The sequence below is a fragment of the Diadema antillarum genome, unplaced genomic scaffold (genome assembly GCF_040938485.1).
Source record: "Diadema antillarum isolate AM-2024a unplaced genomic scaffold, OU_Dant_1.0 scf00000074, whole genome shotgun sequence".
NCBI classification, from domain to species: Eukaryota; Metazoa; Echinodermata; class Echinoidea; order Diadematoida; family Diadematidae; genus Diadema; species Diadema antillarum.
In genome coordinates this window covers 4,066,057-4,091,220 of record NW_027270963.1, presented here as the reverse complement: position 1 = coordinate 4,091,220, position 25,164 = coordinate 4,066,057, and the positions used below count along the sequence as shown (strand labels likewise).

The 25,164-nt window shown below is 38.7% G+C and overlaps 1 protein-coding gene across 7 annotated transcripts in view; it reads right to left on the bottom strand.

Moving 5' to 3' along the window:
* LOC139717321 (uncharacterized) overlaps positions 1–25,164 on the bottom strand; it is a 76,065-nt gene that overhangs the window by 10,845 nt on the left and 40,056 nt on the right. For 5 of the 7 annotated variants that reach the window (XM_071628821.1, XM_071628825.1, XM_071628826.1 and 2 more), the window contains exons 2-5: positions 6,879–6,942; positions 5,233–5,401; positions 2,645–2,962; positions 614–706 (exon numbers count right to left, since the gene is read on the bottom strand). In XM_071628821.1, coding sequence (XP_071484922.1) covers positions 614–706; positions 2,645–2,962; positions 5,233–5,401; positions 6,879–6,942 — 644 coding nt within the window. Of the gene's footprint in view, positions 1–613; positions 707–2,644; positions 2,963–5,232; positions 5,402–6,878; positions 6,943–7,198; positions 7,507–23,015; positions 24,077–25,164 lie in introns of those variants that run through there. The other 2 variants (XM_071628820.1, XM_071628822.1) reach the window with 2 other exon arrangements.

Genomic DNA, 25,164 nt, shown 5'->3' with positions numbered 1-25,164 from the left:
TACACATGTCTTAGAAACAAAATATCCTTTGACAGGACTATGGACAAGGCACTGAATGTCATCACGACTCATTAATAAAGGTGCTAGATCAACATTACATGAAAATCCACTTTATCTACATACTCCAATTCACACATATATTTTCATATTAGCAGCCACTGCAACTAGTGCATCAACTGAAGCTTGCCCTCACCTACATTTATCAAATTAAAGATAATTTCAATCTTTTTCCTCTACTAAAAAAGAGTAAATGAGTAAAGTAGTAACTTCCAATCTGGCACTGTATGAAGGATTGGTTTACATTAAGATTTCTACAAAAATTGTAGAAATATTTCCACTTTGCAACAAAAAGAAAAAAAAAATCAACCTTACAAAAAACTTTGCAAGCCTCTGAAATAGTCTGGTTTGAATGTTGATATTAAACACATATCTCTACAGTATACAATTACAATTATCTGATGTACAACTAATGGTCCTGTATGGCAAGTGAACATAAAGTCGCTTGAGAAAGATAAGGGCATTGGTGCCACTAACCCCATGGCTTTAATAGTGGCACCTTAACACCTTCATCTTTCTCAACCAATGATATTTCCAGGATTGAGGGTGGCCTTACCAACAACAGGTACTAAAATATTGATGATTTTCCCATCTTCCTTTGTATTGTCTTCTCCACCTGTCTCAGAAGGTGGTACTGGAGTAGGCATGTCTAAATGATACAAAAAAAAAGCAAGGATGAGTTCAGAAGCAAAAAGAAGGTAAAAGGTAGTGTCTTTCTACATGCATAACAAGATGTATCAATTAATGTATTTGTAACAGTAACCACAAATTCTCATGCATTTATCTGCAAGCAGTACACATTATAGATGTAATACTTCTTTCAATAGTATGGTATGAGCTAAAGTACTGCAGTGACACACACACACACACACACACACACACAAACACACACACCCACTATATATGCAGGGCTCAACACTAACTTTTTCTTTGAGGGCCTATTTGGGCAACTGAAATTGAATTTGAAATTTAGGTGGCCCCAAAAAGAAATGTGGTAGTCTGATTTAAAAAAGAAAAATTATTATGCATTTCAACATTTAACTGCCCAATCGAATCATCACAAGAAAGCCTTTTTGGAAATTTGGTGGCCTACCATCAATTTTTAGTGGACTCAAGGTTAACTGCTAATGTTCAGCCCTGCATAAGAAGGTATGCATGTCTATCTTGCAGACAGACACTTGCTCTACTGGTAGTCCCGTTCTCCCATTCACACTGATTTGCATGTATCACAACTAACTAACTCACTGCACATGGTGAATTGTTAATTTAAACCTTCATTTCTGGGACTTCCACCGTCACCAAGTTCGTGTTTCCCCTTAAATTTGTCCTCTTCACATAGCTTCAACAGAGCTGCAGTTTTGGGATTATTTCAACAAGTAACATAAAGGGATGACAAATTGTAGGGACATTTCACATGGAAAAGCAGCAAGTATGATAAAAACACGTTCACACATCATGACAAGGAGACCGAGAAGAAATCAGGCTGGACTAGATTTGGCTGGCAAAGTGATAGTTTGTGGCATGAGGATTGAATGTGCAGAAAAGGGTACCATAAAGCCTTATACTTTTCAGCACTTCTTGTTCGCATTGTACATTTTCAGCTTACTCATCACTTTTCCATACAACATTCACATGATTCAGTTTATGCAAATTATTCCAGTTCAAACTTTGTAGTTGGATCCAAAGCATATTTACTTTCTGATGGATACCAACTTGTAACTGACTACTGTAAACGCAGAAATATTTGCAGTACGTTAATTTTGGCGTGTTTCACAAGTACTTTTAGCTAGCGCAAATTCAAACACTGCATAAATATCTTCATAAGTTTCTCTGCATATTTGAACAAGTTGACAATTGAGCAGCGCAAAATTCAAGAACCCACGGATATGTTTTTGAGCCAGTCAGCAGGAAAAATTAATCATTAGGTGCGGTCAGACTGGCAAAAGATCGAGAAGTTTAAGATCGCAATCTTTAAGATCTCGAAGTTTTGCCAGTGTGACCGCAAACCTCCTGCAAAACTTCCCGCGAAACTTCTCGATCTGTTTGCGGGCGATGTCTCCGAAGCGCAAGGCCATTGTCATGCACAGATGTGCATTGTTACGTCACAATCACTAGCCATCGGACGGTGCACTCTTTCTTGTGCGCGTACGAATGGCCCAAACTTTGTGATCTTAAACTTCTCGATCTTTTGCCAGTCTGACCGCGCCTAATGATGTTTACAGTAATATCCTACTTAAAAACCATCAAACACATGGAGATGTTGTTTGCTGTTGGAAAAATTTTGCTGTGTGTGATGACAATTAGTTAAAATAAGCTAGAAATACATGTGGTTGTGAGGCTCACTGGCACAATTCAGAGAATGCAATACGAGGAGAATCATAAAGACTCTTCTGTTCACAAGGAGGTCACCACATTTACATGACATTTCACAAGGTTCCTCAGATGTCATTTTACTTCAAGCGCCCACTGCAGGCGGAGGTGTATGATTGTGAAAAATCAAATAAGGTTTATCGTGAATTACAGCTACCCTGCCACTGGCTCACTTATGCATTTCTTGATTTGATAATTTCTACAAGACTCTTACTACCTGAAGTCGAGGACACACATGGCGTGGTGGTATTATCTGCTTCCGTGGTGGTTTCTTCAGGTGGATTGATAATTATCCTTGCACACCGCCGGTCATGGGTCTTGTTGCAGGGACTGATTTCTTCCTCGCCCTGAAGACACTCATGGCAAAGGGCACAGGTGCCCCTCTCCTCATCATAGTACGCTATCCCTGGCTTGCACTCGCAGACAGTGTTTTTTTCAACGGTGCATTCCTCCACAGTGTCCTGTGTCTCCTCGTTACATGGGACGCATTTCCGGCACTTGTTTCGGCCATCATCTACGTCAGAATAATTCACACCTGCGATCGAGGTAGGATGAGACCAGAAATACTGATGGATATTGCTGCCATGCAAACACTGCAAACATTTATTGTTAACCCTAACTAGGCCGTGCTATCTGGTAGATGATAGAGTCGGAGGGGGACCTTCCAGGCTCCCCTTTCAGATCTCGGCCATCGACTGCGCGATCACGACGAAAATTGACACACACATTGCCTCTGATGTACTGTAAAAGTGGATATTTTCGCGTGACTAATTTTTCGCGCTTGGCCGGGTTGGAAGAGTTTCGCGTGTTTTTAATTCCGCGGAATCAAGACATCACGCACGGGCACATATGGCAAGCAAAAATATTTGCGTGCTTTTATTTTCGCGCTAGTTTCTGGTTGCGCGAAATGCGCGAAAATTTCCACTTTTACAGTAATCTAAACAAATGTGAAGTTGATTTCTTTTCTAATTGTCATTCATGCTAAGTTATGCTAATTTATGCATAAAATCAGATTATTTGCTATAAATCACTAAATAAAGCTCCAATCAGGCACATTTTTGTGTAAATATTCTGTCTAGTGTCCTTAACAAATGTAAGTAAAAAACATTGTGCCATCAAATTTTTTGAAGTTTTTCATTGTTTTTCCGAATTTCTCATGTATTTCCTTGTTTTATGCCTTTCTGTTTTTCATTGCTTTTTTTAATGAAATTTGTTCGCAACATTGTTGCAGTCATGAAAATATTGTTATAAATTGATTTTGATCAATAAAAGCAAAAATTAATCATGCTTTTATGAAATTTAACAGTAACTTGAGTAAGCACAATTTGATATTGCACAAGAATTCAGTAACACGCTTTTGAAAAATTTTTGGTCTGACACGCAGGTACATATTCATGCATAACTGCGGAACTACAAGTCCAGGGGTCACAAATTTGGTGTCAAAAGATGTGGGAGACTTGAAAGAAAAAAGTCATGAAACATTGTGGCAACAGCTTTTTGCGATGGCGACACACTGCATAAAACGTCGAGGGGGGGGGGGGGGGGGGGGCGGCTCACTGAACAGTCATGCTTTAACCGAGATATCTCTCAATGGATGAGCTTTTCTGTTCAAAACTCTGCATTTCTATACTATAAGTTTAATCTATTAACACTACATAAGTATAGCATGCATGCTTTGTCAATTGTTTCCCTCTGGACAATGTACTACTGCTTGGTGAATTTTCATCACAAAAATTAGATTATTATGTCCAATTGTTTGACTGATAGTAACATCATGCTTAATTGCTATAGTGGAAACTGCATAACCATATCATATTCTGTGGACAAGTTTTTGTTTTGTTGTGTTTTGTTTTGTTTTTCTCCCAATGGGGATTTGTAAAACAATTTTGTAGTGCTTACCAACTCATGATTATCAAATGTAGACCCACAGCAAATGAAAACCAACTGCAGTCACTACCACATAGTTCAGACAACTAGTGAGTAAGAACTTTGTCCCAATTAAGCAACTGTTCCATAATAAGAGATCAGAAATTATTCATCTACATACATAGAGAATTGTTCTGACCTACTGCATGTTTGCATTTTTTATTAGATCTACATTTGGAGACCTATCATGTTACATGCAATATTCATTGGTACTGCTCACTAACTGAGTATTGCATACATTGTACTATGGGACAATATGACTCTCTTTTTGTTAATTTGGATTTTTTTCTTCACTTTGAATTTCACAAAATCCCCTTCAACTCATGCACATCTGAAGATGCAATGGTGCACAGACAGCAAACACTTTAAAGGGACTGTACAGTACTGGTTGAGGTAGAGATTCATGTTTTGAACATTCGTAAGTGTGATGATGAAAAGCCTCTTATGAAATATGAAAGAGCATGTAATTTTAAGACGGATTCAACGTTTATTTGATGAAAATTGGTTTTCAAATGGCTGAGACATCCCAAAAAGTGCTAATAATAAAAGGCGACATGCCCCAACTTTATAAGTATCTCTTTGTTTCACCTTGTTTTTGGATATCTCAGCCATTTCAAAACCTATTTTCATCGAATAAACTTTTGATACCCCTTAGAACCGCATGCTCTTTGACATCTCATAGAGTGGTTTCTGAATATCTCACAAAACGTTAAAAGCTAAATCTTCACCTCGACCAGAACTGTACACACCCTTTAATGTTTATGACTAGGAGGATCTTTGCCACACAATCTGATATTCAACTGCTGGTTGTCCTTTTCTTTTTTAATGTTCATTTTTAAATGAAATCTATCGTTTAATGCACACTTTTATATGATGTACCTGGTATACATGACTCGCACTCTGTATTGCGTGGTACTGGTGATGACTGGCACTCCTGGAACTCCGTGCCCCGCACAGCAACTCCACGGCCAATGCCACATGTGTGGCAGGATGTTGGCTCACCGGCCTCATTTAGGTAACAGTCTGGAGGCCGACATTGCCCGCTAACCTGCACATAGCATACATATACAGTAAAATTTAGTGGATCATCCTCCCTGTGTGACATCCTCCAATAGCATTAGTGGAACTCACTTTGTGTGATACAGGTTATCAATAGGCCACAAACATCATATACAGGAGTTATTCATCGGTATACAGTAATAATAACTGATGTGTCCAACTCAAAGGCTTTGTGTCACACATATGTGACCAAGCACTAAAAGACATCAGAAATCATCCTTAACAGTAAAGAAAAGCAATATTTCTGCAGAGAAAAGGAATAAATTTGACTAAATCCACCATTATAAACACTGAAAGAGAAACAAACACTATGGCTTCAGAAACAAGAGGAGTTCTAACGTTGGTTTACAATGGTTGTTACCATGGACACTAAACACAATTGACGTACCATGGTACACTACTGTGTACAATTGGAATGCATTCAACATCAAAATGTATGCTATTTGAGGAAGTGTTCAAAACTTTATAGGTTATTTCTTCCTGTGACATACAGCTCCCTCCTCCCCAATCAGACGCAAGGAGCTACTGAAATCCTTGCATCTAATTGGCTGATAGCAAATTTGTCGGTGAAAACCTCCGATGAACTCGTTGATGAAACGCCCTCCAGATCACAGGCTGACGAATCTGATTTGCTTGGTCGACTATCTAGTTAGTGTCAGACATGTCGTGCGTGATCCTCATCAGACAATCTTGCCTGATCGGATCATGCCTGACATGTCTGACACTGACCTGGGGGGTGTTTCATCAACGTTTGTCAGCGCTGACAAATTGTCAGCGCTGACAATTTCAGCAAAATCTGTGGTTTTGATTGGATGAGATGCTCTGGTCACTGACTGTTACTATGGTGATTGTCAGCAATGACAACTTTTAGCACTGACAAACGTTGATGAAACACCCCCCAGATAGTCAACCAACTCAAGTCGGATCTATCGGACTGCAATCCAGTACACTTCGGCGGTTGGCCGGAAGCGATAAACTTTGCTTCCGGTGAGTGACCAATGAGAGAAAATCTCTGTGGAATGGGGGTATGACGCAGAAATATTCTTGGTCTATTTTTACTGTTTACATAGGAAATTAATATTTCAAAATTATGCTACATTTCTATTTAATAGCACTGTAAGAGGAAATATGTGATATCATAGTCAGTTGATGCTAAAATGTAAAAAAAAATGAATTTTTGCTAGGGAAAAAAAATGAAGCAAATTTATGTTGAGGATACTGTGTTTTTTTATATTCAAAGAGGAATGGTATTCTACTGTAGTAAGAAGCCTCCATTAGGAACCTAAATAAACATCAAGCTGTCTGTTGTGAATTATCATCAACATTCACGCAAAAATGTGTGCATACCAGTCATATCTGCCCAAAATCACATTAGAAATGAAGAAGAAAACTAATTCCAAATTAGACCTTGATGAAGTTATGACTATCTCCTGTCTATACAATTTCCTATAAAGAAAGAAACTTACCGAAGTAATGAAGCAGAGCAGTACTGTCCCACACAACAAAACGTACTTGATAGTAGACTCCATTCTATGAAAAGACAGGAAGGAAAAAACATGATTAGTGTCAAACCTAGACTGTAGGGAAATATCCTAGAGAATCAGAACATGCATTAGCTTAATTTGTGTGTCTTTAATACCAAGTGCCTAAAGAATGAAAAGTTTTATGACTAGTGCATTACTCACTACTAATGGCTGCAAGCCTCATGATCTTGACGCGAAGGTGGCATGCATTTAGTGACGCAGCTCACGTAGCATTCAAGATGTCATACAATGCAAAACCATACCTCATATTCCAATTATGTTCCCATGGACAATACGATGATGAAGGCCATTGCTAATCACAATGGATACACTGTAGGGCCTACACTTGTACATGTACTTGAAACCAAGACAATTCATAGAGTGGGCACAGCACACAGAATAGTGTGGCACAGTCCAAGAGCAGAAAACAAACAGCATGAATCTCACATCCCCCACATAGCACTCAATCATTAAACCAAGCTTTGGTTATGACTGAAAAATTATTTTTCACGCGCAGTTCCTCAACGATATCAGGCAGTGGGCAGTTTGGCAAGCCACCAGTGCGCTGCACCCTATTGCCACAGATCTAGAGTGCCATCACGCACAGCCTTGCCGGATACAATGGGAGTGTGGCAGTGGCAGGCGAGGTGAGTACTAGTAACTCTGACATCCGGGAGTCTTGCAGGAAGGAAAACACAAGACTTGTGACAATGGGACAAAACAGACACAGAGTGCCACATTTCTACTCTTGTTGTTGTTGTTCCTCTCCAAACAAGTAAGACTAGACAGCATTTGATGGGAGGGGGAGGGGGAGGATGACAAAAAGATTTGTCTTCCTTTAAACACATGTCCCCCCCAAAAAAACAAAAAAAAAACAACAACAAAAAAAACACACACACACACACAACAACAAACACACAAACAAACAAACAAACAAAACAAAACAAAAAAACCACACATTTTCTGTGTCTCTGTGCTTTTAATACGTTACTGTTTTACAATCTGTATGACTATAACTGCAAATGTTTCATAGGAATTGGCATCAAACCATCTCCAATATGAATGCTTTGTTTTTCATATTATGTTTACAATGTTTGTTGTTCAATATTCTGTTACAAATGATTACCAACACACCCTTTCCAATTCCATCCAATTCTTTGACCCTTACAAACAGAACTCAACAGAGAATGCACAGTATGACATGCTGATGGAAGGGTTCCTTGTGATCCAAATCCGGGCAGTGCATGAATCTGCACTTTCCATGGAAACTACGTAGGAAGGGACAAAAATATTCCAGCATGCTACTTTTGAAAACAGAGAAAAAAAATTACACATTTGAAATATTTGTAGAATATACTTCAGACATGCCCTCTGCAAAATATTAGATTTTTTTTTGCCACTCCGATTTTCATTCAGTGGTGTAAATGTGAATTTTAGAGAGTACAAAAAACAAAAACAACTTGAAATGGACCAGTCGATCATCCCATTCTTTCAATCGAACAATCGTGCTTATCAACATTTTTTTTTCCAAATACATTTTCAATGATAGTGATAAGCAATGCATGCATGCAATCTGCTATCCAATCGACATAGAATCTTGATATTATCCGTAAAAGTGTATGCATATGGCCAGCAAGCTCACACGTACCACGGCTTAGGGAGCAGATATTAAATGCATGGAGCACCAGTCTAAAATTGTTGTGTAGAGATATGATGTGATTTATCAAAATAGGTATACTTTCATGGGCTATCACAGGTGAATTAGGGCTGTTTTTTTTTGTGTGTGTTTGTGTATTCTAGCTGTACACAAATTTGATTTCCAAGGTATTATTGGTACACTCATAATCTTATTTCTGCAACTTTCCAACACTTATGTAAAGAAGTCCCAATGAAATGCAACACAAACACTCAATCGAACCAAATTTGTTACTCCAATGTATTCAAGCATGCAAATCAACATGTGCTGTTTATTCAAACAGTTGTGTTTTATGAAGCCCTCGACTAACAAGCGATTTTCTTTATAATTTTTTAATATCTTTGGGCTTTCCTTTCCGGCAAGTGAAATTCATGTCTGGGCAAGTGGTCTGCATCAATTCGAAAATGTGCATGCCTGACTGGGCAAGTGGTATAAAAAAGTTGCGTAGCACCCTGCAATATGCTTCATATTTTCAAGGAGCCTCTGAAGCTCCTTGATATTTTTCATCCTCTTAGATGCCTCCCGTATAAAAATACCTATCCTACCCCTGTTGACTTAAGTGAAGTCATCAACCTGTCGCAACACCCATCCTGCTGTAATAGCTATAAATTGTGTGATGAGCCAGGAAATCATATGGAGTCAATGGTACACGAAGCACACTAATGGAACTACTTAGAAGACACAGCGACAGAATTGATTATTAATAGGTAGCTTCAAGTACCTGAATGAAGAAGAATCGGAAGGTATTCTGGCAGATTAATCATTCAACACCCAAGCACTAAAAACTAGAAATGTTCGTTGCTGAACAAAGCGAAGCACTACTGTGTCCCCAGGACCAAGAAGAATATTCCCACACACAGTTGCAAAAAAAAAAGAAAAAGAAAAAAGAAAAGAAAAAAGGAAGCATCCATGGCACAAATGAGAGCACTATAGTTATCATAAAAAATGACAGTCTGCTACATTTGGCGTAGTACTTGTAAACCTCCATTCAAAAAAAAAATTTCCTGAAATTTGACTTGAGAAATGTGGCCAGTAAAGATTAGGTCACACAAGAAATGTGACATAAAAAAAAGCCAAAAAATGTTGAAACATGGGGAACCTGGATCTACCAACCACACACCTCCACACTCAGAGAAGACACGGAAGCGACATGATTCAATTTCAAACCATGGGCGGCAGGATTCGTGGGTGTCGGGAACTCGGAATTCAGGGGTGGCCCGATTCATTCGCTGCCTACTGGGATACATTCGAATATAACAAATAGCCCTAGTCGGCGAAGATGCGCATGCATCGAACAGTAAGCTCATCGGCAATGGTCGACTCCAGTTGATATTCTTTGGCTATAGTAGAAAGAGATCGGAGATAGAGCCGTACATAGTTGTTACAGGGATTCTCAAGTATCTGTGCCAGGCCAGTCTTCCCACTCAATTAGTTACATTCAGACGACAAGCCCTAACCTCGAGGTTAAGCTCTTGCCCCCTAACTTTGACGTGCGTCCACACGACGAATCTTAACCTCGAGGTTACGAAACCTCAAGGTTAAATTCCTGCCCCTTTGAGTGCGTTGATTTTTGTGTCCACACGGTGCTTAACTACGAGTGGGGACCCCCCCGCGGCTCGTGGTTTAAATAGAGCACTAACCATAAGATTTCTCGTGGCTCTTAACATCGACTAACCTCGAGGTTAATAGCTAACTACGACTGCGTCTTCACGGTCCCTAACTACAAGCTTAAAGGGGATGGCTAGTAACCGATCAGTGGGAATCAGTGGGAATGCTGAGGGATGATTGTTCCAATCCTTGTGGGATTCATTTAAGAGTGCATTATATAACTACTGTTGTGTGAAAATTATTTGCTTCAGAACGGTCTCATATTCAAGTAATGTGCAGATTAATGCCCCGTCACTGACCAGGCACGCTAACCTGGAAACATTAAACTGCACATTACTTGAATATGAGACCATTCTGAAGCAAATAATTTTCACACAACAATATATATGCAATGTACTCTTAAATGAATCCCACAAGGATTGGAACAATCATCCTCCAGAATTCCCACTGATTCCCACTGATCAGCTACTAGCCATCCCCTTTAACCTCAAGGTTAAGGCTTGTCGTCTGAACGTAACTACTGTTTTCTCCATGCTACCAGGTCTTAAATAATTTGAAAGATCAAACTCACTGACTAACAACCAAGTTGTTGCATCCATACATGAAGTAGGCATTTTTGCACAGGTTCATCTGGTCAAGGTGACCTTTGACCTGTAAGAGGTAGGTGAATCAATGAGAAGTCAATGACACCAAAACCCAACTACATGTCTTTTCCTTACCCCAAGCACACTACAGGAAGACACATTAATTTGAAAAAAAAAATCTATCAACAAAAAGAAAAAATTGAAGCGGTCTGAGCATACACAATACAACCTTCTAAATGAATCTGCTTGCCCACAGAAGTCAAAAGACTGAGGGCGCTGTAACCATCAATTAAGAGGCTGCCATATTTTCTAAAGATACATGTATATATGCCTCCACAGCAAATTGATATAAAATCCATCAATGTAGCTGGCAGAACACATTGAGGAAATCTAATGGCAAGTGCAGCACTCCACATCACAAAAGAAGTCGTCAAAAAAATAATGAGGGTCATTGCATTCACACAGATCTCTGCTAAACACTATCTGCATGGACTTACAATGTTATGTTTATGCACTGCAGAAATTTTCCGACAGCACAGCTAAAGATTGTTCTATGAATTACACAGGAAGCAATCAAAAATCGGTAATTCATTTAATGGCTCATGGTGCAGAGAAACGAGAGTAAAGAGAGCTGAATCAAGAAAATATCCTTCAAACTCATTAAAGTGTCCCTGAAACAAATCATGTGGTATTATTATGATGTGTAGGGTCATATGTTTCTCAAAGTACAAATGTATGCAACCCCTATAAAGCACAACAACCATGGGTCTCTTGATTCTAGAAGTGGAGGGGCACAGTGACTGGGGGTGGCGGCGAGGGAATTGGTTTCCTTGCAGGAAACCTGACACCTGATCTTGGTTATCAATATGGACATACTACTGCTAGTCATTGAAAAAAAAAAATCCAAACTATAAATATTACTGAACGTTATTTTTACCCCCACTAAGAACTGAGGAAGTTAGCTCAATCCACAATATTTTTGTATGCCTTTCATTGAAAAAAAAAAGAAAAGAAATGACAATCCACTGTTCCAAAATTCAAAGAAGATGCTCCTTGCACATCTAAAAAATATGTTGGCTCACATGCTAAATTTCAGGTCAAACGTTCAAACAAGGGAGTTAGCTCTATCTACAAGTGTACAATGTTTTTGTATGCTTTTTATTGAAAAACAAATTTTATGGAAATGTGCCATAACCAGGATAATGCATGACTCAATACTAATGAAAAAGGTGCCTAGCATATTACGCGATTGTAGGCCTACCTATTGAAACTGGTTGCTATACCATTACACAATACAGCGTACAGACAAAATCCTATGCAGCCAACTTCCTCCTGTAGCTTCCTTGCACACATGTGCACAAAGGTTGCGGGGTCTGCTGCTAGCTTCTAAATACATTTGTATATCAGAGGTCCTACATTTCTTGATTAAGTCAACAGCTAAACAAACATTTCACACTACCACGTACCTGTGTGGTAAATAGTTGAGCTTCAATTGCAATGAAAAACCCAGACACAAGTGTCCTAAACTGTATGTTGTAAGTGGCTTTGTTTGGTTGACTACATCACGCCTGACTCCCAATTTGTGAAGGAAGTTTCATAGTGCTGTTCAGCTCAAGGCCGAATTCAGGCGTGAAAGACACCTAATATTCAATACCTGTAGGAATTGTGCATACCGGTAGTGAAAGGTACCATCATCACGTGATGAGGCCAAAAAAAATGAAACGGAAAGTTGTGCACACAGCCTTCTTACAAACAAACAAACAAAGAATACAAAATAATAGTACTAATGCATACATTTGTAGGTCACTACTGTAATTCCATGCTCTGAGTATTGTCGCTCATATCTAGAGTTTCCCTACCAAGTATCATTGCATTTCACATTCAAAACCCACCATCAGCTCTCTATACCGTCCAACCTCATTGATCTCTTTCCCAAATCTCGCTATCTTATGGACATGGATTGGGACTCAATTGCAATTTGCATTTGGCATATTGTGTGAAACTTTACTATCTAAAGCACAAGTTTAAAGAAGCATTGACCCTCTAACAAATACTAAAAGAAATATTGTAAAGACAGGCGGGACATAAATGTTGATTACTGTATACAATACAAGACAATGTATGCTTTTACCTCAACTATACATTGCTAGAAGGAACAAAGACCAAGAGGATAGTGTATTTTCACTCATACTTTTACATTTCAACATCATTTGAATTACGACATGTATGCAAATATCATGTAAATCACTAGTAGTGAAAAGGCCCTACTTACATGCACTAAATCAACAGTGCTGTTTAATAATTGATACATAATCCCAACACAACTTGCTAGGAAGTGTTGTGGGTGGGCATATCTCACTGTACATAGATATCTCAATCTGGCAATATCAATTATACAGATTGCTGTTGGTCCCAATATCGCTGGATAATTGAGCTGGACAAGTAGGAAAACTTAAAGGGATAGTACAGTTTTGGTGGAGGTGAGAATTGCGCTTTTAACTTTTTGCGAGATACCAAGAAAACACTTATGAAATAGTACAGAACATACCATCATGATGAATTCGAAGTTTACTTGATGGAAATCGGGTTTGGAATGACGGAAACATCCAAAAACAAGGTAAAACAAAGCGATTGTGTGAAAGTGTGGGTCCCACACTTTATTAGAATTGCTCTTTTTGGATATCTCAGCTATTTCAAAACCAATTTTCATCAAATAAACGTTGAATTCCTCATAAAATTACATGCTCTTTCATATTTCATAAGAGGTTTTTCATTATCTCACCAAAAAATGTTATAAATCTGAAGTTAGGTCTCAAACGAAACTGTACAATCCCTTTAACATTCAGCTCAGTAGTCCATGGGCCAAGACCCGAAAAATGAGTTATTGGTACCACCTGAGGTGGCAAAACCTTTTTGGTGTCATTTTGTTTGTCGGACATAGATATGCTTATCAAGCTATGATAGCATTTCCAAATGAGTAGCTTAGTCATAATAAATGAATTTTTAACCAATTTGGTCTCGTTTTTATATTCTTATACTTCTGAATCGAAACTAAACCGCTATACAAAGAAGAGCACTGTCTTCTGTATGTCCACAGGTGTTCTGTTGTAGACGATCAGTTTTAAACAAAAATCACTCTGTTCATTTACAATATTATTTATTATAATGTATTGTAGTGTACCGGTACATTGTTTTTGCATTATATTTCATTGTTGGATGGAAATAAAGCGACATTGGCGTGGTATTAGCATTTTCCCCGCAGCGTTTTCACCGGAAAATGATAAATAATTGAAAAATACAGTAAAATTCACGAGGAATTGCTTTTTTGTTGTTGTTGTTTTTAGATAAAGGGATATACACGGTATTATAAGCTTTGGATATTCCCTTCGCCGTCTTGAATATTAGACTAAACGCTGTGGACATCATAACCCTTGGATGTTCCCTTCGCTGCCTTGAATAAAGACTAAGCGCGCCGCGTTTACAACAGAACACCTGTGAACATACAGAAGACAGTGCTCTTCTTTGTATAGCGGTTGGTCTCAATTCAGAAGTATAGGGATATAACAACCAGACCAAATTGGTTTAAAATTCATTTAATATGACTAAGCTACTCATTTGGAAATGCTATCATAGCTTGATAAGCATATCCATGCCCGACAAACAAAATGACACCAAAAAGGTATTGCCACCTCAGGTGGTACCAATATCTGACCTGGCCCATGGACTACAGAGGGGATACTTCTGTTGTTGTTTTTTTTTTAACTCTTTCTTTTTCATAATGCTATATTTTAGACCAAGATCTTCAAGTGTTGGATTAGACATAAAGATCTGAAAGTGTACTGCACTAGTGGATGCTCTATATGACTTTCAACTTTCAGAACCAGTGATAACAATGATAGTACAACTGGTGGTTGTCTCAGCCTTCAAGAAGATTTAGTTTGACTTATTTTTTCTCTTTCTTTGCGTGCGTGCGTGTGTGTGTGCGTGCGTGCATGTGAGTGTGTATGTGTGTGTGTGTGTGTGTGTTTGTCGTGTGTGGTGTGTGTTTTAAAGGACAAGGCATGATCAATAGAGACAGTTTCACTTTACTCATGTCCAGCCTACATTGTACACACTATGCATTCCAAGCTAATGCCTGCTGCCATGACATGGATTATTGCAACATTTCAGTTTGAATAAGATGAGTCACTCTTGTTTGTGTATCAAAGCCAAAACATCACAAATACCAGCAATCAAAAATCAATGACTCTATACCACTTTGGATGACTAATTAAGTGTTATCAAGACAATCATCATAGAAATATGTGTAAAAGATCAATATAATGCATCTATCAGAGAATGTAGGCCCTACCCACTGGTATTTTCCAGTCAATCGTTGACACCTATTTTTCAGCGTTGGACTGGGCCACCAACCCAGCTGTGATCCAAAACAATATTAACATCTGGCCATGCGAACAAAATCAGTGTTATGTATGCAACATGAATTGCAAATTCCGAACGCCTGCACATGAATATAAATACATCTAACAATCTATCAAATTATGCTTTCAAACATGCAAATGATATTGGTTATGCTGAATGTAACTTCACGTATTATTGGTCACATCCCTCTCTCTGAGAATATCAATGTATTGTAGCTACGTACATATACTGATACATTTTATGTACGAAGCAACTCTGGACAATGCAATGTAACATGTGGACAAAATTCTAGTAATCGGCACCGCTACTGTAAGGTATCCAAAAAACAACACCGCTGGGGGATTTTCTGATGTTTTGTTGATTATTGTTGTCTTTTTTTCGCTGAAACAGCGGTATATTTTTAGTGCAACGTTGCTGCCTCTTCACATAGCACAGACAGCTAGATGTCAATGAAAATTTATTTGGGTAATTTCCCTTTCTCCTGTCAGATGAGTGCAGTCTAACAATGTTTTGAGTGAAAATAAGCAATTTCCTTCATGAGAGAGATTCATCCATAATGCACTAGAACAATCTAGTCATTCAAATTGAGAAGCATGACATCATATTCTATGTACACTAGAAATGTCTTTTTTCATTATACTGTAGAGTGATCCTTGTTCTCTTTGACCATAAATGAACATACATCTCCATTAGAGCTACATTCCAATGATCTAAAGGTACAATGTATTTGTAAGAATTTGCTGGCACGATATCCGTATAGCAACTATCAATTCCACGCCCCATTTGTTATTGAAGTGCCGAGCCGGATGATGTTAGTGCAACATGATATCTACCTAGATAGCTCATAACCGGAGGGCATTACAGGAAATATTGTTCTACCTTGACCAAACGGACATTAAGACACGGACCACACAGAGAACTGTGCAAAAATGCCCTTTCATATCCCTCGCTTGACAGTGAGTTTTACTTGCCCCTGGCTGGCACAGCAAATGGGTTAGCATTCTGCATCGTATTGTCTATCAGTTGCCATTGGTGACCAGGTTCCACACCATGATTGTGGCATTCGAAAAAAGTGCGATCGCAAATGTGCTTGTGTAGAGTTGATACAGTGTAGATGTGTCTATAGCTCGGATCTGCCTACTGTAAGCCACCCACTGCCAACTACTGTACAAATGTATATGTCGATTACATTGCAAGGTTTTTTATTTTCGCGAATTTCCCAAATTGGGTGCTATTCGCAAATCTAAAAACACGAGAGAATATTTACCCTGATTCAGACATGAATGTGATGTGCATGCATACATTTCTCCATCAGTACTGTACACTATAATCATGCATTTAACCACTCGCAAAATTGTCCGAAAGTCCCCATTCGTGAAAAATTAGACTTGCTAAATATATTGACATTTACACACAGTATCCATCTCCACTCCTCAGGCTCAACACGCGCAATGGAGCTGCACAGTGATAAGGCCTCCAAAGCAACTCACAAGACAGAGGTGATAAATGCAATAACCAGAGAAATGTGATTTGAAGGCATTTACAAATCTATGCCTTTTGATAGTGGGTATTGAAAATGAATTCAAACACAGGAAAGTTGATAAACCCTGCCTATATTTAGATTGATCTACATTTTCTTCAGCTTTCAAGCTGTGATGCCATAATATGAATGAAACTTACGTGTAGGGAGTCCAGTCTCTACGGACAAGTTCACCTAAGTTAATACGAGTGGATTGAGAGAACGCAGCAATATCAGCAGAAAATATCAGTGAGAGTCTAAGGAAAATCTGACAATCCATTTAAAAGCTATCAATTTTTGAAGTTTCAGTGATGTCATCGCTGGATTAGAAAACATCCAGCAGTGACTGCACAGAAATGTAATAAATTCATATAGTTGTGAACAGATTGCCCACTTTTCCCCTAACTTTCACTTTATAAATGTCTTCTATGGATATTGCTACATTTACTCAATCCAATGTAAATGAAAGTAAACTTCACACGTTGAAAAAACAGTTTTAAATCTCTCTGAATCACTTCTCAAAAGACATTACTGGTCCTGATCTTTCATCTACAGACATACAAATGTACCCAGTACAGGTACATGTATGATTCCACTTTATGGTCTAATCTCGGTCATAAAATTACCATTTGTGCATTGCGGTGCGACATTAGAAGCACTTTCAATCTCTGCCCACATACAATGCAAATATCACTGTGGTATGTGCTTCTGTGGTTTTATTGACACTTACATTGCTGAAATTGCTGGTACAGATTGTTGCAGTACACTACGGAGTCTGACATTTTGCTCCCTTTTTAATTTGACAATATGATAGGTAAAGTTTATCATTCACTTTCATTTGTATCTCTTAGATGTCTATGTATAATTCACACGAGGCAAAATTCTTCAGGGATACAGAAAGTGCAATAGTCACCACAGTCATCTAAACTCTGTTGTTTTCATTAAATCATCAAAATTCAGAGAATTATACAAGTAGATGCCAGAGAAAGACACCGAATACTATCCACGTTGTTATGCTGCAGTATGTAAACACCACTCATTTATCTATACCATGACATATGAATATATACATACACCCACACTGAAACTTCTCTGGCTTTGAATAAGCACTTTATACTAGTCACACTGCATAAAAACCGCACACATCACAGGGGTGTATCCAGGATTTTTTCTGGGGGGGTCGTAATCCAATTTTTTGGACCTTTACCTTTGCGAGGGAGCGAAGCGACCGAGCGGGGGGAGGGTGTGGGAGGGGGGTGTCCCCCCTCCCACGGTAGAGAGTTTTTGAATTTTATATCTTAAAATGGGGCCATTTGGTGCATACAAAAGTGACTTTTTTGGCATGGCAGTGCGGCTTTAATAGAAATAAGGTATGGCATATTAAAACTAAGTTATGAAATCTACGAGGTTTTTGCCAATTTGCTGGAACACCACCTGGTCACTTTTTTTTCCTGTTGTATAATGGGTAAAAAGCCCTCGAAAAACAAAAATGTCTTTTACAAAAAGTGGACCTTTTGAAAATTTGGGGGGGTCGTACGACCCTCCCGACCCCCCCTTGCATACACCCATGTGGTGAGGAGACATGTATGCAGAATAACGAGGAAGAGTGCATCGGGAGTCGTCAACGTAATGTGATACAAGTTTGTATTGTGAGATTTACAGGAAGACTCTGATACTTGCGTTTTAATGTTAAGTAGAACAAGACTCACCCACTTAGTGTCTAGCAAACAAATGATGAAACAACATTTCAAGATTGGTTGGTGTAATACGCCATTGATTTCTCAATTCAGGATTAATAAAAAGACACGATTTTTCCTGTGACTAACAGTATGATATTCAACACTGTAACTTTGAATTGGTCAAACTTTGTTGGACATACATGTAAGTATGCATCAAGAAAAGCTGGCCTTCTTTAATGTGGCTCTTATTTTGGGCAATACAAAAGTGACATGGGCTCCACTTAAACTTTCATGAACAGCCTTTTTTTTTTCCACAATTCAACTAGGGAGGTGTCAGAGAATGAGTCAAATCTCTTTGCAATTTGAGCAAATTATGTGTAGCCTCTATCACATGACATCTGGATGCTTAGCAGTCCAGCGATTTTGACGGTCCATGCTCCAAGCTGCTCTCCCAAAGGCCCGAATTCACGAAGGTGGTACAAATGAAACCATGGTTTAAACAATGGACAAAAACCATGGAGCGCCAAGTGTCGCATGGAATATTTCATTATGAAATCAGTCATTTCGTCGATGAAATGATTATTTTGTAACGAAATGACAACATTTTGTAACCAAATGAACATTTTGTCCACGAAATAATAATTTCGTTAACGAAACGGTCATTTTGCCGACGATATGACAAATTTCGTAACGAAATATTCCGTGCAACACTTGGTGCTCCATGGTTTTTGTCCATGGTTTAAACCAAGGCTTCATTTGTACCACCTTCGTGAATTCAGGCCAAAGAGTTTAAAAAAGGGGACCAAATAAGAGGTTCTTGCTTAAAACATAAGAGATCATATTTCAGAGGAAATGCTGAAATCCTGAATTGAACTTGGTGGCATTATGGTATGGAAAAAATCCTTTCAGTTTGCATTTCCAATCTCCTTGTTATTAATTTCCTATGACAAAAAAAAAGAAAAAAAAAAGGGAGAGGGGTATCAGTAACTCATATAAAATGTATGCTTAGTCATTTTGCCCACATTTGTGCACAATTTAGTTTGCTTTTAAAAGCTTAAAGGGGAAGGCTAGTAACTGATCAGTGGGAATCAGTGGAAATGCTGGGAGATGATTGTTCCAATCCTTATGGGATTCATTCAAGAGTTTATTGTATATCTATTGTTGTGTGAAAATGATTTGCTTCAGAATGGTCTCATATTCAAGTAATGTGCAGTTTAATGCTTCCAGGTTAGCGTCCCTGGTCAGTGACGGAACATTAATCTGCACATTACTTGAATATGAGACCGTTCTGAAGCAAATCACTTTCACACAACAATAGATATACAATGAACTCTTCAATGAATCCCATAAGGATTGGAGCAATCATCTCCCAGCATTTCCACTGATTCCCACTGATCAGTTACTAGCCTTCCCCTTTAACACTTGAACTACTGTATGTCTGTACGTGTCAAATATTTTGCGAGGTTGTCATTTTCGTGAATTTCCCTGAGTCAGGTGCTATTCGGAAATTTAAAGACACACGAAAATATTCACTCTGATCTCGACAGGATTGTGACATGCACACACGCATTTTTCTGTTTAATACTGTACTCCCACAACTGTCAGCATGTATCATCTTTCTCATGTTTGAAGCATGTTTCAATACTCACTATCAAAACACATTTGCAAGGCCTTTCGGATTTCATTTCTCAGGTTGTTATGCATTTACGATCTCTATCATGAGTTGAGATTGAGGCCTTGTCACTGCGCAGTTTGACCTGAGGAGCGAAGATGTGTAGCTGGCAGTGGTTGGCATGGACAGGTCCAAGCTATAACGTGTTTCAAAATGATTTTGCTTTTATCATCTCCACAGAAACGCGTTTCTATCTCAAACTTGTTTGCAATAACACTTTTTTAGCTCACCGCTGAGTTTAGGTTTTAGCTGATGGGTGAACAATGGAAAACAAAACTGACTTTTGCATACTATTTTGCATGCACAAATGGGCTAGCTGTTGCAGTCACCAATTTACATGTGACGAAGAAAGAGGGGGAGGGGGAGGGGGGCTAGACCCCTCTAATAGTGTGGACTTTCTTTAATTTGGGGGTTCAAAATCATGCAATCTGGACCATTCTGTAAAAAGATTTTTAGCTTCATAATAAATGTACGGTATGTACCTCTAGTATAGTACGACACATCTTTGAACAAACAGTTTAAAGAAATGTATAGCCATTTGGATTTTGGAGAAACAGTAACAAACAGTTGCTACATTAATGCAATGTAGATCTAAAATGAATCCAGTCACTGAGGATGATAGTGAGGATTACCCAAATGCCACGACTCCAAGTGTATAGCTGAAGTACATAGTCAGATAGAAGGGGTGCGAACAACATGGTGAACAGGTGAATAATCCAAAGTCAATCCTGATTTAAACTTTTGCACATGGCAGTTACAAATGCGAGCACAGCGATGTCCAAAACTAATTCCCTTTAAAAGATCAGGTTCTCTAGATCATGCGAGTAAATCCATTGGAAATGAGAATCCACACAAACTTGCGATGATTACTGATGGCAGATTTGCAGAGCTCTAAATAATTGCACGACGCTACCGAAACACACCACGGGGATCAGCGCTGGCTAGCGGGCCAGGCACGGGAGGAATAGGAGTGGGAATCACGCTTGGTTGTCTCCACCCGCCGCGCAACACGATCACATCTTCACGTCGTCACACACACCTCGTGTCCACCATAAACACACTGGTAGGGAGGTGGTATGGTTGGGTGTTCATCACACCGACCACCTAACGTTTTTCTATCAATAGAAACGTGAAAATTCTCACAATTTGCCTGAAATTTTATTCACGTGTGGAGAAAATACTCCGGATTCACAAGCGTGCACTGAAAATGCGATCTGAGGTACGCGCTCTAGATGGCGGCTTCGAACGCGTGGGGTGTCATTTTTTCCGCACTCAGTTGCCCTGTACATTTAAACCGACCACCCTGACAATACTTATAAAGCGCACTTAAATGCGTTTTTTTCGACAAGCTGCTGTTTTTTTTCTAGCTGTCATTTTTTCCCCAATAATATTTGAATATATTTTGAATCCTTCGATAGTACTTTTGAAGGATTGTTTGATGAATTTGAATTGATTTTCATTAGGAAACTTTTCATCGTAATTGAAATAAATTAGATGAGTCGGTTTGTCTTTTCACATTCATTTCTCGTTTCTGCTTCAACTCGTACGGTCGTAACGGGCGACAAAATAATTATGTCATGTGTATGTGTAACGTGTGTGCACGATCGTACAAGCAGCGGAGTTTTAGAGAGCGGCATAATGACAATTTTGCGGTCAAAATCGTCAAATTTATACGGAAGGATACTTTACATCTAACAACAAGTCAGCAAAGGTAGGCCTACTTATATGTAGTTACACGATAAATCTCATTCAATTTTGCTAAATTTTGGTAATTTAGAGGGAATACTTATTTGTTTTTGCCTCATTTTACTCGGTAGCGTAGCCCAGTGAAGAATCGAATGTTTTTGCCTCAACTCGGTAGCACCCAGTGAAGAATCGAACACCGTTGCGTAATCCCATGCGTACATTTTCTTTCTGTACGCGCAATGCCATTATAGAGCGCGGTCGGTTCATATGGACCCAGTCGGTGTGTTGCACACCTACCATACTAATACCCACACAAATCGCATGCTCACAACACCATGTGTATTAGTTACACACTAGTACAAGTAAGGTCAATTCTCCATTTGTACAGTAGATCACTGTCAATACCATTATACATAGTAATCACTTCTACTTTGCAGAATTCTGGATCACAGTGAACACGAGTAGCTACACATACATTTGTACGTGCATCATCAACAATCAACAAGCCATGGCAAATCCAGCATAATGCAGAGATGCCAAGTTCAAAAAACTTTTATGAGTGAGATTTTTATGACTCGGAGTCTCGGCGCTCGCGCGCAAAACGAGGAGGGTGTCCCCCTCCCATGGTAGGGAGCTTTTTAAAATTATTAGCTCTTAATGATGCGATCTGGTGCATACTTAAGTGACTAGAAAGGCAAAAGGGAAATATACCTTCAATTGCAACTATCACTCTAATCCTTTGAGCTATGCTCCTTATTTTTGGCCCAAATTGCAGACTTCACCAGATGCGTGAGAAAAATGGGTGCCATGCGTGAGATCGTGAGACAGACCCTAAATACTTGAGTCTCACGCAGAATGCGTGAGACTTGGTAGCTCTGCATAATGTTTTTAGTTTTTCATAAAATTCCATGTCCTGTCTCTTTATAACAGAACACTTCTAAAGATTACTACATAAGCCGAACTAATGGCCAAAAGGTCTAAAAAGGTCTGCTAACACAGCCAACTCATGAGTGGATCAGATTATGTTTCCTAGCCCTGTTTTTCCCTGAGCTCGATCTCCTTGGAAAGCTGTCAACAACCTTGAGCAAATAAAGGAATTGATTTATGTCCTGCATGCTGGCAGACATGAGCAGCCACAACAACACACCATGACCACATACAATAGTGGCATTACTACAGAGTACACTGCACTTTCATCATACATACACACTTGCCTGTTACGTGTTATCACATTCTTGTTTCTTTGTAAACTGCCACCTACACCAAAGAGCAGCCATCCACACACTATGGATGCCACCGACAGTGGGCACTGGGTTGTGAAACAGGTTCCTGAATTACACCTCAGAGAAATCCAGCGACATAAATGACACCCGTCATCCAGATACCAGTCCTCCAAATTAACCAAAGAGGGCCAGGGTTCCATATTAGATCCTTCACATCACAATAGCAGTGTTCCACACGGGTTGTTGCAAATAGGCACTACATGTACATGCGCAATTGAGAATGTCACACTGTCTGGCCACATCCTGAGAAAGTTAGGCCTATGTTCATGCATTGAATACTGGTACCACACAGTACATTCACTGCACACACCGTATCACATAGCATGTCGTAGCTTATTGCCAGTTTACTGAATCATTGTAGGGAATTCCCTTCCTCATAAACATGGTAGAGTAGCACCTTGGAAGGCAATTTGATAATGACAGTAGGCATCACTATACATGTATTACCCAGCACTCATACAGTATTTGTGCGCTTATCACTCAAAATAAATGTCCTGCGCAATCTCAGTGCTCACATAGCATGTTCTGCTATATTATAAAAACAAAAGCATGTTGTGCTGCAAATAGGCAATAGCATCATCATTCATATAGATGCTGTGAGAGGAATGGGTTACCAGGTCGTGCCTCGTGTAGTCCATGCAATGTACACAGAACACTCGGTGCTGCACCACTATACTGTATCACAAAGCCAGGCTTTAGATGCTATTCAGCTGGAAATTGGGGGTCACAAAATGTAACACAGAGAGGATGCTGGTTTTAAAGGAAAACTCTACTTAAGTATATTCAAGTTAACATGATTTTATACAGAACGTAAAAGCCAAATGAACAGCAAAAATCTCATGAGAAGTAGCCAAAAACTTCACGGCATGAAATCTTCATGAATTGGAGCCAACAGCCTTTTTCACAGCATTTGTGCAAATCACCACTGGCATACAGTGCAATAGTGTAGATAAGAACTTTTGAGTGCATTTTGATTTCGTGAATCTTGGCTCTCATGAAATTTGCGAAATTAACATGAACATGAACATTTCTTGTTTTACAGTAAATAGGCAAAGTTTCCCATGCTTCACAAAACAGTTGATACCAAGCACATCATCAAAACAAATTAGATTTGATAATGCTATTAGTCCTCACAACTCAGCTATCAGTGTGAACATATTATTAAAAAAAAAAAAAAAAATCCCAAGCTCCCACAATAACCCCTTCAAAAAATTTGATGTAAAAGCTACAAATTTTTGTTTTTGTATTTGAAAAACAAAAGGAAATGTTTATTTGCAAATCATGTGAGTGTTGTGGGGTACTCCCCTAATCTTTTTCAATATTTTGTACATGTCATTGTCACCAACGTGTACATAGTATACATAAATGGTTTCACAATGAAAGTTAACAATTAAAGGATTTTCCTTAAAATGTACAGGTATGTCAATTCAGCAAATGTAGACACGCTGGTGAAACAATTAATGAAATCTTTAGGAAAATTTAACAATCCATGCAACAGTTACAAATTTGTATTCATGTGCTGCCCTCTCTTCATAAAACTTCACACTGATAAAAAGGGGAATTCCAGCCCAGTTAAAAGTAAGTTGGACAAGAAAGAGTAAAATTTTAAAAGCAGAACAGTGCAAATTTGATCAAAATTAGATAAAAATTGGGGAAATTTAATACAACATTTTTGCAAACCAGTTCCTGGACAATCTCCATGCATATGAGTGAGCTGAATATGACATTTCCTCACAATTTTCCATTGATCAATTGAAAAAAAAAAATGATGAGAATTCAATTTATCTGCTATAAAGTTAAAAAACATAATATCCTACCTGGCTGTATAACTTCAGAATTATGACATCAATCTGATATTAGATTTAACTTTGATGCATAATTGCAAAAAAAGGGCGAAAATTTCAAGACTTTGTTAACTAATTACCAGTATAGTATATGGCAAGTTGCAAGGGAAAGACTTCATCAACTCATTCACTTGCATATATTCATACAGACTGTTTGACAAGAATTTTGTGAAAATTAGCAAAGCTTGAGAATTTCATAATTTTCTTAATCTTTATCCACTTTCGATCAAATTTTC